At 37.7% G+C, this 19137-nt stretch overlaps 1 protein-coding gene across 2 annotated transcripts in view; it reads right to left on the bottom strand.

Moving 5' to 3' along the window:
* SRBD1 (S1 RNA binding domain 1) overlaps positions 1–19137 on the bottom strand; it is a 225894-nt gene that overhangs the window by 146533 nt on the left and 60224 nt on the right. For both annotated transcript variants that reach the window (XM_032177442.2, XM_058428266.1), the window contains exons 13-14: positions 15908–15998; positions 15126–15233 (exon numbers count right to left, since the gene is read on the bottom strand). In XM_032177442.2, the coding sequence (XP_032033333.1) occupies positions 15126–15233; positions 15908–15998 (199 nt within the window). The remainder of the gene's footprint in view (positions 1–15125; positions 15234–15907; positions 15999–19137) is intronic.

Genomic DNA, 19137 nt, shown 5'->3' with positions numbered 1-19137 from the left:
AACAATCTCTGAATAAGATACTGACACTGCCTTTTATTCTTTCTTTCACAAAAGTTTGATGACTTTTCTTTGGCCACCCTCTTCAATCTTCTGATAACCAAGATGAGTGCCTCCTCCTCTTAATCATAAGCACTGCATTAAAGACTCCCCAACCCAAAGAAAAACACAAAAACAATCTTGGGAGGGGCACAGCTGAAAAAGAACATGTTCTTAACTTCTCATTTCCTCTCTTCTCCGGCTAACTTTTGCCATGCCACTGCCATCACCACCATCAGCACCATCAGCACCATCACAACCACTCACAACACATCACAACCCCAAGACTTAAAACAACTGCTTTAAATTTCTTTTAGTGCAGCAAGCAATAGCTTGTAAAAGGATGCAAACTAGCTGAAACATTTGACAGACAGTGTTAAATACCAGGGAATTCTTATCAACCAATTTACTTTAAAAGGTGCTTTGATGTTGGCTATCTTTCACGTACCTCTTTCATGGCACATTAATAAAGAAAATGGAGCTGAAGTAAATCAAGACCCAAGGTCACGTCTAGAATTACAGCACTGTAGGTACCTGATGAAATAGGGATTACTGCTGCATGAGTAGAGAATAAATAAAAGCATCTCTACCCACCAATCAGGCAAGTTTTAAAAGTGCTTCTGAACTTTATTCTGCAACTAGACCTGAGATATCTTTAATCCCTCATGCCCTTGAAACCTAATTATCATAATGTGAACCCAAATGTTAGGGTTCCTTCAAAATGCAAGTGCTATGAAGCAGAAAAGTAATGGGAATTAAACTGGGCATAACCTTAGAAATGTACGGATGTGGGGAACTTAAAAGAGGTATTTCATTAAGTTAGGAGAGCATAATACCAAGATTTAGCCACATAAAATACACTAGAATCATAAAGGTATATCGACCCCCCACCCCAGCCAAAAAATATATAAAACACAAGGTGAATTCAAGAACTACTATTTTCAACTATCAATTTCTGGCCCCCGAATCTCCAAGTCCTATACAACCAAAAGAAAAGGATCTCAACAAAGGATTTCAGTCATTTTGAATTCAACTAATGCAACTAAAATCAGAGAGAGAACCAAAATAATTCTTCACAACCCAGTTTAAGAAAAAACCTAGATATTCCCTCAATAAGAAACTGAATACGTTTTTTAAAACGTGTTGGCCAAAGGTGAGGCAAAACAGTAAGCTGTTTAATCCCAAAGAAAAGAGGAAAATATGGATAAGAATAGGCCAAAGAGTCAACAATCTTAAAGTAAAAATGGTTCCAGTGGTAACCACTGATAATACAGTCTTATCCCTCACACATCTAATTTACCCTAGAAACTATGATGGAAAAAAAGAGGTAACACTGCTTAATAGAAACACATTCATCTTGAATTCACTATATTACTTGTTGTTCACCAAAACACAGAATTCAGCAGAAATTAAGACTGCACTGGACCCTATCTACAGAGATGGTTACTAAAAGTCCTAAAGGATGGTCACTACAACCCTAACATGGTTCCTAACTTCACCAAGAACACCATTAATAAGAAGGTCTATGTATAATTATTTCATCTACCTATTTACAAGCATTAAAATCTTAGAAACCATCCTTTTCTACTCAACTGAAGTCTCTAACAGAAAATACTGTTCATCTGATGTATGCTCTTTAAGAACAAAATTGTATACAGGAAATTGGTGAATTCCACTCTATTTTCAAAATGGCAGTAAAATGTCAGTTTGGAGGAGTATCTAGGAGTGTAAAACTGTACATACACAAACTGAGATTAGACAGAGAAAAAGGCATTGTTTCCTCCACTTCTAAAGGTTATCAAAAACACTGATACAATCCCAAAGTTCATCAATTGTTACACTAATGCTGAACATGTTTAATTTACATTTTAGGTTCTGTTAGAGCCTAAATATACTTGTCTAAACAGGACATCTGTTTTGGTTATAATACATTGTATCTTTGGCAAGAACTTATAATAAAACTAACAAAAACAATCCAGAATCTTTATTGGATCTGGCAACAAAAGCAGATTTGTAACCAAAAACCTTAAGACAAGAAATGACCATCACTGGGCTTTAGGCCAATTCTAATCTAAGTCAATAAACAAAGATCTGAAAGAGGGGCTACAGTGAGGGGGTGGGGTAACGCCTGCAGATATTTAAATTGGACTTACGAACACAAAAACGTATAGGTTACAAAACTGGTAAAACATTTTATTTTGATCAAAAACAGTCAAACTGAATTCAAATCCAAATAGTATTTCAAAACCACACACACATATACATACACACACACCCAAATTATTCATTCCTTATGTCTCCTTTCCCAACGTACTTCACTGAAATGGTCTATTTAAATATGTATTTTTAAAAACATTCTGCCTTTCAACAAAACAAACATAAATTGTATTAATTGTAAAACACAGTTTTATTTTTTAATTTACCTTATATCACAAACATCCTAGAAAGGAAACCCTATAAACAAGAGCCCAGTGTTTATAATAGTCGCAGAAATGGAGATGAATATCAATAGAGAAAAGGCAACAAAATTCTAGAATGTCACAGTACATCATCTCAAGCCATCACTGTAGAAAGAAATGAGAAATTTAAGTAACACAGCACCTTGTCACTAGGCATGATAATCTGGGTATTAGTTTTAACATCCAGAAAACAATTTAGGCTATCCCAACTTCCAAGGATGATTTATGGTTTTTATCATTCCTAGAAAACTGCATATGGAGGAGACAGAATATTTAAATACAAAAATCCTGATTTCAAATTCCACTTGTGAAACGGAAAATACTGCACTAGTGAGAAATTAATAACACCAACCACATCTTTTCCTCCATATAAAACAGTATTAACTTCATAACATTATGAACTTACATAGCTAGATAGATTTTAAGTTATATAGCTAAGCTTACTGATTTTTTGGAAAGTAAGTTTCTTTAAACCAAAGCAAAAGAAAAAGGTCCAGGTGGTTCAGGACAGGGGAGAGCTGCTGCACGTTATTCCGATAAAGTCACCCACAGAGTAAAAAGAAACCCTAGAAATCATCCAAAAATCTCTACCAAAAATTCCCCCTACCATCGCAAAATTAATTTATCCTTATTAAAATTCATATTGTTAGATTAGGGCCAAAAACTAAAGTCTTTCAAAAACTTTTTTGGTCCTGATTCTAACACACCTCAATGTCCACAAATTTGAAAAGCATGTCTCCAAATCTTGACTGAATTATTGACTAAAATGTTAACTAATAGGATGTTTGTGGCACAACACTAGAGACCTCAAACCAGACATCAACACATTAGCTAATCAACATCTTTTTGGGAGCCACATAACCAAATCTCCAGTTTGTCCATAAGAGTATTAAGAGACTATCAATACCTGTGCTGAGGTCCAGATGTTTCTACCAGTATAATTTTCCTAACAGAAAATGAAATAGGTTAAGACCAAAATGTTTTATTTGTAAGAAATGCATGGTGATGTCCAGTGGTTATTGTTCTATTGTCCCTTCCTACCTAAGTGCTCATCAACTATTCTTTTATAATTTAATAATAATTTTACCTGTTCAAGATTACACTCAGTCATTTATATAACCTATCTTATTTTCCCTCTGGAACATCAAAATAACATCGGCTCATCTCCAAGCTTCCACAATTTCTCAACAATTACCAACAGTGGTATCAAAATTTTATGTACAAGTCCACCTAGAACTCCGGAAAATGTTTCATCTGGGCCAGAAGATAAAATAAGAAACAGAAGATCTCTTAATATCTTCTTATTTTAATTATACTTTAGTTTTATTTTATTGATACTTATTCATCTTTCCAGCCCCCCAAATCATCCTATCTCACAAATCAAAAGAGAAGTTGAAAAAGTCTACTCTTTTATCCACTGATTAGGATTATGGTATTATCTAGAAGCAATGAGATTTCTTTTCTAACTCTCTTTACCCAAAGATAACCATTAAAAGACTTTTATGCTATACATGGGGGGAAGCAGGAAAAGGAGGGATTCAGTTCTTAAGTTTTAGTCTTCCAGAACTATTTTTAACAGATCAGTAACTTCCCTCTTACACACACATTCTTGGTTACTTACACTTCTTTCAGCTGTGTATATGTCCTTGTAAAATCCACACCTGGCAGGGAGTATGCAGTCAATACATACAAATTAATTTACTTTTAGTTCCTAATCTTTTTCTGGTGGCAAAGCCCCTGGAAGTCAATGTGCTCTATTGAGAACATAATAGAATATTTGCATATTACATAATATAATTAAACATATAAGAGCTAAATCAGATACTAGTTACTAGTAGACATCAACAAATTAAGAAAAATACATAAATGTAAAATAAATTGTTCCAAAGTTGGTTTGGCAAAGAAACTTTCTTGTGTGAATGACATAATTCATACAAGAAAGGTTCCTTTCTTTTTTTTCCTTCTAGGGAAAAAAACATACTTGATAGAATTTTTTTTTTTTTTTTTTTTTTTTTTTTTTTTGAGACGGAATCTTGCTCCATCCCCCAGGCCGGAGTGCAGTGGCGCGATCTCGGCTCACTGCAAGCTCCGCCTCCCGGGTTCACGCCATTCTCCTGCCTCAGCCTCTTCGAGTAGCTGGGACTATAGGCGCCCGCCACCACGCCTGGCTAATTTTTTGTATTTTTAGTAGAGACGGGGTTTCACTGTGGTCTCTATCTCCTGACCTCGTGATCCACCCGCCTCAGCCTCCCAAAGTGCTGGGATTACAGGCTTGAGCCACCAGCAATTTTCTGACATACTCTAATAGGTAGAAGAGTTGTTCTAGCAAACCAATCACTCAAACATTTTTATTTGTGTTTTTCTCTCCTGGAATTATGTTCTCTTTTCCATAAAATTTTGTTACAAAGAGTGCATCTCTCAATTGGCCTATTAAAAACCTTTTCCCTTGAAATAAGATTATAATAAAGTTTTACCATGTGTTAATAACTAAAGTATTCGTAAAGTTTTCTTTGACATGAGGAATTTTAATTGAGATTGGGAAAATTCTATCCATTAATTTAACTTTTTTCCAAGGAATATGGTAAGGATCATGACTCATTATTTTACTGGAAGAGCACATTTGTCCAGCTTACATATCCTAATGTGTTCTGAGAACCATTCCTCTATTTACTTTCCTTCAGAGGATCTTTTGCAATTGTATAAGGTAGTCTGAATTTTATTTCTAAAAGCTTTCTAACTTCTCAGTAAAGACTCTTGCGGGCCAATCTTCTCTCTTAACTTTGCATTTTTAAAGGCTGAAAACTGTAATTTCATAGAGCAATGTTCCTCAAACTTTGCACAACCCAGTACACATACATACATGTAACCAAAACAAATATTCATGAGGCAATACTTAGCTTACTACACGAAATGCCCTCTATTTCCTATTCTTTTCTATTTAACTTTTTTAAAATGCTGGTTGAGATGCACTAAATGGACTTCACATTTCACCAATGGGTTACAAGTTACAATCTGAAAAAGAGGCTCATACGACACAGAAAAATGAGGATAAAGAGAACATGAATCTGGATAGTATGGATAGAAGACACAAATTCATCACTTTACTTCAGCACTGGAGGCTTCTTAAAATGTGTCTCATACCAAGAATATCGGTTATACCTATACTTATCTAAAAATCGTACTTCTTGTCACTATCGCCTCACCTTGCTTTTAATTCTTGATATAGAATTTTTCACCAACTGACATACATAAAAATACACACACACTTATCTTTTTGTCTGTCTTCTCCATTGGAATGCAAACTTCAAGAGGGGTAGGGACTCTGCCTGTACTGCTTTCGTTCCCAGCACACAATACTGTGCCGGTCACATGGTCTTGGTTCTGAGGGATACTCTGCTGACTGGATGATCGAAACAGGAGTAATGGGATGTTTTTGTTCTAGCTAAAGCATCAAAGGCCTGTTTTGCCAACAATAGCAATCATCCATCTGTGTCCTATAAAATGGGTGTGTTTTGAGGGGAGGGACAAGAGTTAGAGTCGACAGAAAAAATTTCTTTGGGAAGATGATTGGGATGCTATGCCATTTTTCCTGCTCTCTCAACATTTCACATAGAAGAATATCTTATCCATCACATGCCAAGTGGAAGGCACTTTACTGGGAACACCTCATGAGCTTCACATATGCTCCCAGAGTATGGAGTGCTAAACATGCCTTAGAAAAGTGAAAAGGAAGAGCTACCTCTGAGGGCACAGAAAAGAACAAGAGGAAGGCAAGGATGGGTAAGAAAGAGAATAGGTGCAAGCATAAGGTATGAGAGAGACAGAAAATTTAAAAGGGAGACAGCTGTGCTAAGGATAAGCTGTTGATACCCACTGGAGAGCAGGCAAGGAGGTATGAGCCAAATGGGCCTGCAGGAGGAAGTGTATGGTAGGCTTTCAACAGATTCTGTCCAAGAGGACTGAGCAGTGAAGTAACGCAAATGAGAATGGCTGGTCTGACGCCCAAGGCTAGAGAAGGAAAGCCATAACCAGTCAACCAAAGAAGATATCAGCTACATCACAGCTTCCTTGCAGGGGAAATCTCAGAAAACAAAAATAGAAAAATTCTTCATAACACCACATGAAAGGAAGCATCAGCAACTGTATTTGGGCCACCCAGAGGGCCTTACCCCAGAATACAACTGGTCCTACTTCCTAAGACCATGCTCTTTTTTCCTGTGCTACTCCACTCTGAGGACTAAACTTATAGGGATCAGAAAATTCAGCTAGTGAGTTAGGGAAAATAAGAATAACAAAGAGGAAAAGAGAGAGGACACTAACTACAAATCCCGATAAACTAACCTGCAAATCCCGATAGTGAAGTAGCATCTTCCGGAGTGAAAGAGGCCTGACATTTAATTGAACTTATCTCAAGTTTGGAGCTCTGATTATTGCATTAGAGAAGATATTTCAACTGCTGAAATGAGACTATGCTAATAACTAAGAGGGAATGAAAAGGCTATGAGACCTGTCCATTATTTCAGCCAGGAATGAACACGAGTTCATCCAAACATGAGTTGAATAAAGAGAGGAGGTAGTAAAGAAAAGGTTGTTCTCTTCCTGTACCTTACTGAGTCTATCTCATTCAATCTGACATTTATAGGTGATAAATATTTGTTGAATAAATGAATGCATAAGTAAAATAACTACAAGAAAATATACAAAAACATTAATATGATTCTCTGAGTAGTGACAGTACCAATAATTTTTATTTTCCTCTTGGTATTTTTCTGGACTTCTCAAGATCTCCCTCTTAAGCACCCTTTAAAAAAAAAAGAATATTAAATTGCCAGACAATGAAGGCTATATCGTGTACATGTCTCAAGAGGCATAGATATCCTGAGGAAAGAACTAAAAGAAACAAGTAATTCTTAACTCAAAAGTGTATATTTAGATGATTAAAAAGATCATTATCTATCTTTTTTATGGTCTTTGGTGTCTGAACATAGCAAATTTTACATTTAAAGAAAATTTAAAATACAAAACCAATATGAGAAATTAGCTACCTGGATTCACCTTTTACTTGAAAACAACTAAAATACTAGATCTATCTTCCTAAAGAGATCTGTGAGTTGGCAAGAAAGAAATTTTTTTGCTAAAAAAAAAAAAAAAAAAGAAGTATACGTGGGAACCTTGATTTCTGAAGCTGACTTTCAGCTGAGGGTATCTGCTGAACCAAGTGCATTTTATTTTCAAGTTTCATGGCCTCACAGAGCTTCACAGAACCAGAAGAATAAAATACAAAACCCAGGATCTACCTAAGATATAGATGTTAACAAAAGATCCCCCACCTACTCTCACACATGTAAAGCTAGGACTCCAGAGTTAGGTTAAACCCTCTGTATAAGAATAAAACAGAAATATAACTCACTATACTCTACCCCCAGGAGATCAAAATGAAAATGGACTATGTCAAACTCAGTCACAGGCTGATGTAGGGGGGAACTGCTGATGAGAATACGGAACCATAAGCCATCTGTCTGGTCTGCAGCCTAAATTCACACTACCTGGGTGGTCAGAAAAAAACTCAAGCCGAGAATTTAATTTAAGTGATCCCAAACTGGAAGTATCTAAGGGAGTGTAGCAGAAGCAAATGCAAATCCTCTTTGAAGCAACTTACCATCAGTCCAGGCCTAAATGAATTCCCACAAAGTTCCACCAAAATAAAAAGCTTACCATAAAAACTGAACAAAAAAGGAAAGAAAGCATCACAAAGCAGAAAACCAGCAATTACAGCATATAGCAGAAATAAACTTGCAAGGATTCTAGAATTATCACACAGATTGTAAAATGCAAGATTTAACATGGTTTAAAAAAAGACAGGCTTGAAAATATAGCCAGGAAAAAAGTGTTAGAATCATCAAGCAGATTTGAAAAACACAGAACTTCTAGATGAAAAATAAAACTGAAATTAAAAATTGAATAGGCCAGGCGTGGTGGCTCACACCTGTAATCCCAGCACTTTGGGAGACCACGGCAGGTGGATCATGAGGTCAGGAGTTCAAGACCAGCCTGACCAACAGAGTGAAACCCTGTCTCGACTAAAAATACAAAAATTAGCTGGGCGTGGTGGCAGGCGCCTGCAATCCCAGCTACTCAGGAGGCTGAGGCAGGAGAATCACTTGAACCCAGGAGGCAGAGGCTGCAGTGAGCTGAGACTGTGCTGCTGCACTCCAGCCTGGGCGACAGAGAAAGAGTCTGTCTTAAAAAATAATAATAAATAAATAAATAAATAAATAAATAAATGGATGTCAATTCTCCAAAAATTAAATTACAGACTTAATGAGTTAAAACTATAAAACTTCTAGTACAAAACAGAAGAAAATGACAGTAACCTTGATTTTGCCAAAATTTCTTAAATAGAAAACAAAAAGCAAAAACTATACCAAAAAATTGATAAATTGGACTTTCTCAAAACTAAAATTTTTGCTATTCAAAAGATCCTGTTTAATAAAAAGTGAAAAGCCACAGACTGGGAAAAAAATGTTTACGAAACATATACCTGACAAAGGGCTTAATTCAGAATAAATAAAAATTCTCTTATTCAATAATCACAAGGAAAACAATCCATTTTTTTAAATTCAAAGAGTTGAACAGATACCTCACCAAAGAAGATACATGGATGGCAAATAAGCAAATAAAGATGCTCATAATCATTAATCACTAGGAAAATGCAGATTAAAACCACAATGAGATATCACTACATATCCACTAGGGCAGCTAAATTTAAAAGGCTGACCATACTAAGCACTGACCATAACTTCATAATTCCATTAAGGATACGGAGAAACCAGTGTTACGGAATCCTTAGGGTGTCACTTTTCCAGCCAGACACCTCTGTGGCCAGTGGTGCCTTTGTCCGAGTTTTGCTCAGGCCCCCTGGGCTCGTTCCACTCACTCAAGCTGACAGGCTGTGCTTGGCTGGTGCTACTGCCCCAGATCTCACCCTGCCAAGGGCGAGCCAGGCATAGTGCGGTGAGCAGTATGTGAGTGAGCACAGGGTCCGGCCACTGTGCACCGCTAGGCGTGCCAGCTGTGGCAGGGCAGGTGGTGCCATGCAAGGCTGCGGCTGGACCAGATATATCGCACACAACTACCACTGCAGACACCCACATCTGGACGAGGGGAACGCAGTGGTGCCTGGAAGGTGGGAGATGCCAGGAACCACAGAGTCCCAAAGAGGGTGTCATAGCCCTGGCTTAGGGAGCACCTAGGTCTGGGCTCCCCAAAGGGCTGCAGCTCTTTTGTCCTTCTCAAGGTCTGCAGCGTGGCAGGCAGGAGGGCATGTTTCAGTCCTGTTTGTGTTACAGCTCTTTCAGATCCACCATTTGGTGGAACCAGAGTTCTTGTCCGACGTCCAAGAAGAATGAGGTATGTGGACAACTGGAGGGTGAGCAAGGCAGAGAGGAACTTCATTGAGTGACAGAACAGCTCTCAGAAGACCCAAAGTGGGTAGCTCCTTTCCACAGGCAGGTTGTCCCAGTGAGTGTCTAGCTCTCAGCAGAAAGGAGACCCACAGTGGGTAGTCCCTTTCTGCAGGCAGGTTATCCCAATGAGTGTCCACCTCTCAGTGGAGAGGAGATGGGCAGTGGGTAGCCCCATTCTGCAGACAGGTCTCCTGACAAGTGTCCAGCTCTCAGCAGAGAGCAGACCCAAAGTGGGTAGCTCCTTCCCACAGCTGGTAGTCCCAACATCTGTGTCACTCTGGCTGAGTCCAGGGTATTTATGGGCTCAGAAGGGAGGAAATGCATGCTGATTGGTCCATGGGCGGCCATGGGCAGGTCTGGAAAAAGTACCTTAAGTTCTCACTCCCGGCCACAGACTCCACCCAGAACTGGCAGCCTGGCCTCCAGACTTCACGCAGGCCCTGGCTTGGAGGTGGGGGTTTCACTGAGACCTGCCCCTTGCCACCCAGGAATGTCTGCCTCCCATCATCAACATGCATCCATGGTGTGTGGGCTGTTTGTGTCAGGGGACACCTGTAGGCCTGTGCCAAGCTGCCCTTAGCCATCACCCCACCCCAGCCTCACTCCTGTGTTTGTTGGTGCCCAAAATCCTGAACAGGCTGAGGCAGCAGGGGCTGGTGTCAGCACTGCCCCGAGTGCATGCACACCCGTCCAGGTCGCAACAGTGCCTAGGCTCGGCCACAACTTTGCTCTGTTCTGGAGCGGATGCTGGGAGCAGGGAGAGGCCAGGGAGCTGGAGCAGGCACTTCCAAGCCTGCAGGGGAAGGGGCATCGCAGGTCCCTGAGAGCACAGGGATGCCCAGATCCAGAGCTGCAGCTGGGCAGCTGCAACTGCGCCGAGGAGCATGGGGCTCCTGCCTCACTAACCTGGTAGGAGGTGGGGCTCCCGTCACCTGTGGAGCATGCAACCCCAGCCACAACTCCCCTGCTGCAGCCGGTGTCTTCCCAGCAGCTGTTCCAGATGGGCTGCCACTGCCACCACTAGAATTCTATACATTGCTGGTGGGAAAGTAAGATGGTACAACCATTTTGGGAAAAAGCTTGACAGTTTCTTAAGTTAAACATATACCATATACCATATACCATATACCACACAACACAGACTTTCCACACCTATTTACCTAAGAGAAATGACAGCATATAATCCATACAGACTTGTAAACGAATGCTCATGCTGCTTTATTGGTAGTAGCAAAAAACTAGCAACAACTCGAATATCTGTCAACAGGTGACTGAATAAACTAATCGTGATACAGCCAAACAATGAATACTGTTCAGTAATAAAAAGAACCACTGGTTTCTGCAACAAGGATGAAATCTCAAAATAATCATGCTCCATGAAAGAAGCTAGTAAAAGATTATACACTGTATGATTCCATTATGTATAAATCTAAAAAACACAAACTAATGTATAACTACAAAAGCAAAGTGAGTGCCTACTATACGTCAAAAGATTGAAAATTGCAAACCATTCTAGCATATACTTTAAACAAATGACCCATAAAACTGTAGAATTTTTCACGAACATTTTCAACTTTCATTCTTTCATGAACATTTCAACTTCAACTATCACAATTCAGTATGGGATAACTGAGACTTAGCATGGTTACATTCTGCAACTTAACTCCAGTTTAACTTTTTGCTCCTTTGGTAATTAGAATTTGCAGCTTTCGATGACTTGCCCATAATATGTGTATCATGATTCGTAAGGTATTTTAAGGGTAGGGAGAGAAATGAATGAGAGAAAAGATAGATGAATGGGTCAGGTTTCATGGGGTTTATGAATTAGGATATATATCATGGCGTTTGTTAACCTATGGCAGCATGTCAAGGCAAACAGTGTTGGAAGGAACAGATAAGAGGAAATGTGCTGGTAGATATGGCTGGAAAAGGTTTTTCAGGATGAGTGGCTGACAAGATTATAGAAATACCTATCAGATTATCTGTTCAGAAGTTATTAAAAATGATGGCCAGAGAAAGCCTGGAGATTTCAATTTCAATGTAACTTCAAAATGTAAGATGAGAAAACATGGTTTTCTCAAATAAGCACTTTGAATTGGCAAAATGATAATAAAATGAAATTAAACAGCTGATTTTTCTAAGGCACTTGCTATAAATTCCAATTAGATATTTGCATCGTTTAAAAACTTCAAAAGCACATAATATTAGCAAACAAATGCAAAAAGTACATTAAAAGACTAATACACTGTAAGTAGAGTTAAATCAGAACTGCAAAAATGGTTCAACTGTAGAAAATAGCTACTATAATTAACCACACGGGTAGATTTCAAAACCCCACATAATTATAGCAGAAAGCAGAAAACAGACTACAGGAGAAAGACTACCATCCAAAGCAAGTCTTAAATTGCAACAAAATGGGGCTCTCCTGAAAGAAAATGCCTAATAGAGACTATATTCATAAAAGTGCAAAGAAGGCACCAAAGATCCTGGCTAACATGGTGAAAACCCACCTCTACTAAAAACTATAAAAAATTAGCCAGGCGTGGTGGTGGGCACCTGTAGTCCCAGCTACTCGGGAGGTTAAGGCAGGAGAATGGCATGAACCCGGGAGGTGGAGATTGCAGTGAGCCGAGATGGCGCGACTGCACTCTCACCTGGGTGACAAAGTGAGACTCCATCTCAAAAAAAAAAAATTTATATTAATGGGGTCTCCCTAAACTCAAAGATTAGCCCACACTTAACATATTCACTACAAATAGCCTTAAAAATAGGAGATACATAACACATTCCATTTTAAATCTTCACAGTGGTCAATGGTGCTAACAGGTAAGTAACATTTCCACAGATGAAGATGCTAAAGCTAAAAGAGGATTAAAAATATATGGCTAATCAGAGGCAGTAGGTGGCAGGCCTGAACCTAGGTCGTCTCTATAGCCCACATACTTCACATCATACCACAGCACCTATGGTGAGGCTCAACTAAAATGGCATCTAATTCATATCCATTAATAAGACTGAACATCTCATGATACCACGACACACAGATTTATTATTTTACACAAGTACGATAGATATTATTACTATCCAAAGTGATAGATTTTACTATCATCCCTATTGCATCAAGGTGAAAATGAACTTTATGTAGGTTTATTAATTTGCATAAGAAAATACTGCCTCTCATTTCACAGCACTTTTAAAGATATATAACTTGTATTTATAATAAAAGTACGTATATAAACAAATACAAACACACTCATAAAAAAACATACTGTTTATTAAAGCCTTAGTGTTTTGTTGTAATTTATGTTATCTCTTTTAATACTGTTAAAAAACCTGTGAGGTAGGTATTCTTTTCCCCATTTTAAAAATAAAGGAAAGTGAAGCTAAGAAAGGCTAAGTAACTCTTCAAAACCTACATAACTAGTAAATGATTAAAACAAAAGATGAGGCCAGGCGTGGTGGCCCATGCCTGTAATCCCAGCACTTTGGGTGGCCGAGGCAGGCGGATCATGAGGTCAGGAGATCAAGATCATCCTGGCTAACATGGTGAAACTCCGTCTCTACTAAAAATACAAAAAATTAGCCGGGCGTGGTGGTGAGTACCTGCAGTCCCAGCTACTCGGGAGGCTGAGGCAGGAGAGTGGCATGAACCCGGAACACAGAGCTTGCAGTGAACCAAGATTGCGCCACTGCACTCCAGCCTGGGTGACAGAGCGAGACTCTGTCTCAATAAAAAATAAAAAAATAAAAAGATGAACACAAATTTGTCTGACCCCACAGTTCATCCTTTCCTTTCTAATAGTACATACTGCCTAAAGTTCAGTAAAGGGATATTCTATAAGCAAATGCAGAAAAAACTGAAGACATCTTCACTACTTAGTATTTTTATAATTTGAAAGTTGTACTTATAACCACTACAAATGTATGCAAGATATTTACATGAAATTAATGTGAACAAGTTAAAACAAAATCAAAGAAGGTACCTGAAATAAACTGAACCAGCTACATCAGTGCTTGTATTCGTTTCTCAAAAGGACTGGGTGCACGTTTGCAGTTCCCAGAATAGGGAAGATCCACAGTATTTCCCAGGCCAACTCAAATTACAAGAGAAAGAGGGAAAAATTCTGCAGTGGATGTTTCAATCTCTTTCCTTCTTGATTCATGATCCCATGGCACCTATCAGTTTGTTCCTCACCTTCTCTTACCCCCGTTGTTACCCTGAGTTTGTTTTTCTGACTGACTGTGACTACACTCTTGGCACTCTTGACTATACTAACTGCCTGGCCCTTCCCTTTTGGCCTACCTACACAAATCCTAGAGTTCTTCCTGTGTTAGGTTTTACTTTCTGTTACTTTGTGGATCCTGTCAGTCACCTACTCATCAGTTGACTATTCTTTTAGTTATTAGTTTTCTCACCAGCAGTGGGAGATAGCTCTTGATCACTTTCTGTTAAATATCAGCCATTATAACTACCCTCTCTCCTAGAATTAAATCCTTTAGAACTTAATATTCTACTATAGTTTGGAAAAGGTAGACATGACTATTGAGATCCAAAGAGGAAGTAGGGAAACAATGGTGAAAGAAAGCAGAACTACTACAGATGCAGGGGCAAGACTAGAGAAATTGGGTCTTTCTAATCCAAAGCTATTCACAAGTTACCCGTATGCCTATATGAAATAAAAGTTTGTGACCAAGGGATAAATGAGGAAAGAATACTGGAAATACTTTTTAATTCATAATACTTACCTTGGCTCTCAGTTCTGAAGGGTAATGATTCGTAGGCTTCAAAGCTTTGGGAGAAGAAGGCTAAGTTATTCACAGTCTACTACTAGCTGCTAGCCTGGTACATCATTCTACTTATTATTCAGTAGTTAACTAGAACCTTCACACAATGTAAAACCTAGAAAATCCGATGAAACTGAGCCCTAACGTGCTGCTTCTGTAAGAGGTTTCTGGACTCTGTCCTGCTCTAATCATTCCTGTCTCAAATTTCTCCAAGAGTCAGACACTTTATATTATCCTGCAAAGTTCTCATGAACACCAAGAGGTGGTCTAGAGGGCAAAGAAGATGTACGTCTTAAAAAGAGAAGGGAGGATTCATCACAAAAGGAACTTTAAAGTTCCTATGCTTCTCCAAGAAAAGAGACATACGTAACAGCCTTACCAGTAAACAACATCCAGTGGTGCAAAATAATTCTTCATTATCAGGTCAGCAAAGTAAGCTTCTGTTTCCCGGCAGGCAGTTCCATTTCCAATCACTACTGTGTTGCAGCTTCAAGGCAGAAACAGAATGACAAACTGAATTTCAAGGCATGCTTTGAAACCAACCGGAGAAAATGTACAGAATGCACAAATACTATTATATGATTCTCTTATTCTCTCATATATACAAGCAACCTGTCCACTGTTGCATAAGGAAAACACAGACATATAGAATAAAAGACACTGCCCTGCATTTGGTATAGGAGGCAGCACAGAAGTATTTTACTGTCGCACTATCTCAAAAAAGTCAGCTTTCTTCCCATTGAGAAGGAACCAAAATCAAACATGAGTAAGTCAACTCTGGAGCATTCTAAGCCACAATAAGGATATTATGATTAAATTATATAATATATCATCAGTTTCTGAAACTTCTAACTACAACCACATCTATTCCTCAGATGGAAAGAAGGGAGGGAGAGAGGGAGAAAATTGGAACAGAAGAATAACTGCTCACATCTGCCCATATTACCTCCTTTATTTGTGAAGGTGGCAAAGTAAGGGAGCAGCATTTCTCAAGTCTCCACATTCAGAGTTCTCCAGCAATTTGCCCCAGAACTGTTTTGCATGGTTCCTTCTCTCTCACAAAGGCACCTCCCTTAATCCCTCCCTCCAAATTAGCGGCTTCAAAGGTATCTCTGGTTGGCTGAGCCACTGAAATATTCAAAAGATTTCTTATTTTCATACTTGAAATTCAGCAAAAGCCTCTTTATTTTCTCCGCCTCTCGGAAGCCTTGTCCACAATGCAAGTAAACCACATCAGTATGAAGTATCTGACCTTTAAAAAATGAAAAGAATAAGCCATTTTATAAGAAATTACAAAGTGAAACACATGAATGATTTTATTAAGCAAGTTGTAACAGAAAAGGAGACTGGCTTGTTTTTTAAAATGAAGTCTAAACTATTCATATTCACTAACTCAGATTCTTCCTAACCTCTCTGAAGTATTGCTCCTTCCAATTTCCCAGGATTCTGTTTGCTACACAAAACTATTAATTGGAGAATATGCTAGGATATCTAAAAGAAAAATGGTTTTCACTAACATCTAACATTAATAGTAGTAAAAGCAAACATTAACTGAATTGTTAGTATATGTTAGACACTGTTGTGAAACTATCCTATTTCTTTTTTTCTGGTTGTAGATACATGACTTTATTTACCTTGTGCATATTTAAGACTTATGAGCTTTTCTATATTGCATTATACAGAAAAATATTTTATTTTTTATTTAAAATATTTATTTTTAACAATTAAATTTAAACCAATTAAAACTATTTTGATTAAAAGTATTTTTTAAAATTTGAGGATAACTACCTAAAGAATAAAAGTGAGCTAAGAGACTAACTTAGAAGTTAGGAAAAGAACAGCAAAATAACCCCAAAGAAAGCAGAAGGTAGAAAATGTTGAAGTTAAAAGCAAAAATTAACAGAAAAAAATACAACAGAAAAGATCAACAAAGTTCAGTTACAAATCACTTAAGAGAAAAACATACTTTTAGCAATACCAATCAAGTAAAAGAAAGAATAGAAGATACAAATACAGTAATTATATTAGGAACAAAAAGAAGATATAACTAGAGATTGAGCACAGGTTTAAAAGATATCTACCATTATAAACAACTTTATATTAAATTATGAAAACAGATAATTAGAAATATCTTACCAAAACAGCTTAAGAATATAGATGTGTTTGTGACATTTTTAAAACAATTATCCTATAAGCAATACAATAACTGAAAACTGATCTAACAACATACCCAAAAGAAAGTATCATAACCAAGTTCCATTAATCTAAGGAAAGTGTGACTTGACATTTTAAAAAAACTAGTAATATAACTCATCACAGCAACATAGTCAAGGACAAAAGCCATATGATATTTTAACAGATGCAAAAAAAAAACACTGATAAAATATATTTCCCACTGGCTGTGAAATGAACAGCATAAAAAGACAACTAGGATAACAAAAACAAAAAGTCATGACTATATCTAAAACATAGATAAAATATCCCCACAACCCCCCCCCCCCCAAAAAAAAAGCAGGTGGGAACAATGTACTGACAAGACACCTATGCATCAGCATCTGCATGGACGGAAGCAGAAAGAAACAATGGAATATATGATGGAACTGAGAACAGGAGAATCCCAAAAATGTCAAAGGCTACTTCCCTGGAAATCACAACAGTCAGTTTGAGAACAGGAGCTGAAACTGAGAGAGATTCAGCACAAAGGGGGCCCAGTACTTCTGAAAGGATTGGAAAACACTGATCCCTATGAACTCTTGAAACCAACTAGTAGAAGATACCTTTCAAGACAAAAATTCCACACTGAGGAGAAACAATTGGTAATCACATCCAAACTGAGCAAAGTAAAGATAGTAAGAGCAAAGGAAAAAGAAAGCCCAGATAAAATAAAGGAAAGCAACAGAGAAGCAGATTCCAGAAAGTATAAACTATCTCTCAATCCACACAGAGTTTTTTTTTTTTAATGATTTGGAAAAAACAGAAGAGAAAGTTCTAGAGATATACAGTGAGAACAACTTGCCTGACCAGCTTCTACTAAAAGTTCAGTGAAACTAATGTATGTAAAACTAAAGAAATGCATGATAGTCAAATTCTATATAGAATGACTTTTTTTAAACAAAAAAATTTTTTAAAGACTAATATAATGTCCTTACAGAAAGATGTGCCTAACGTATGAGAACAAGCTTCTTAAAAAGAAACATTACAGAAAATAAGAGTAACGTTAAGTCTGGCTCATGCCGGTAATCCCAGCACTTTGGAAGGCCAAGGCAGGCACATAGCTTGAGCTCAGGATTTCAAGACCAGCCTGAGCAACATGACGAAACTCCGTCTCTACTAAAAATACAAAAAAAAAACCCAAAAAGCCAGGCATGGTGGTGCGTGCCTATGGTCCCAGCTACTCGGGAGGCTGAGGTGGGAGGATAGCTTGAGCACAGGAAGCAGAGGTTGCAATGAGCTGAGATCACGCCACTGTGCTCCAGCCTGGGTAACAGAGCAAGACCCTGACTCAGTAAAAATTAAGTAAATAAAAGAATAACATAAGTCAAAATTAGAAAATCTCAGAAATTAGATGAGATAAACTGGGAATGAATTAAAGATGAAAGAAAAAATTATTTCAGAAATGAAAATCTAAACTAAAAAAATAAAAACAGTAAATGCTAATAGAAAATAAAACAAGAAGTTAAAAGATCAAAAACATTAGAAATAAAGAAGTTCATAGGGAGCTATAACCCTATTTTTCAAAGTATCAAATGGAAATTCTAAAACTGAAAAACCAATCACTTGAACTCGGTAGATGGTTTTAGTAACAAATTAGACATAGCAGGATAGAGGATTAATTAACTTAGATGATCAACAGAAAATAAACAAAAAGGAGAGAAGAAACTGAAAGGTATAATATGTATGTAATTGGAGTTCCAGAAAGAGATGCTAGAAGCTCCACAAACCCTAAGTGGAATTCATGCAAAAAAGGAAAGACAAGAAAACCCACACATACACACACACTGAAAGCACATCCTAAGAAAACTGAAAAACACAAAAAGAAAATCTTAGCAGCCAGAGGAAAAGGACATATTACCTTCAAAGGAAGAATAACAAATAACAACAGTTTGGCTGACTTCTCAACAAAAATTAGAGTAGCCAAAAAAAAAAAAGAATGGCATCTTTAAAGTACTGAAAGTAACTGCCAATCTTGAATTCAACGCCAAGCAAAAAATATTATTCAAAAATGAAGGCAAAACAGATGTTTTCAGACAAACTAAAACTAAGACAATGTGTCTCATTAAAAGTAATAGCATAGAGTTCTTCAGGCAGAAAGAAAATGATCTCAAATGGAAGCACGGAAATGCAAAAGAAATGAAGAATATCAGTGTAAACGTAAGTAAATAGGAAAAAAA

The sequence above is a fragment of the Hylobates moloch genome, unplaced genomic scaffold, assembly GCF_009828535.3.
Source record: "Hylobates moloch isolate HMO894 unplaced genomic scaffold, HMol_V3 SCAFFOLD_15, whole genome shotgun sequence".
Classification (NCBI taxonomy): Eukaryota; Metazoa; Chordata; class Mammalia; order Primates; family Hylobatidae; genus Hylobates; species Hylobates moloch.
Note: the sequence above shows the minus strand (reverse complement) of the source record. Positions and strands in the feature narration are given on the sequence as shown.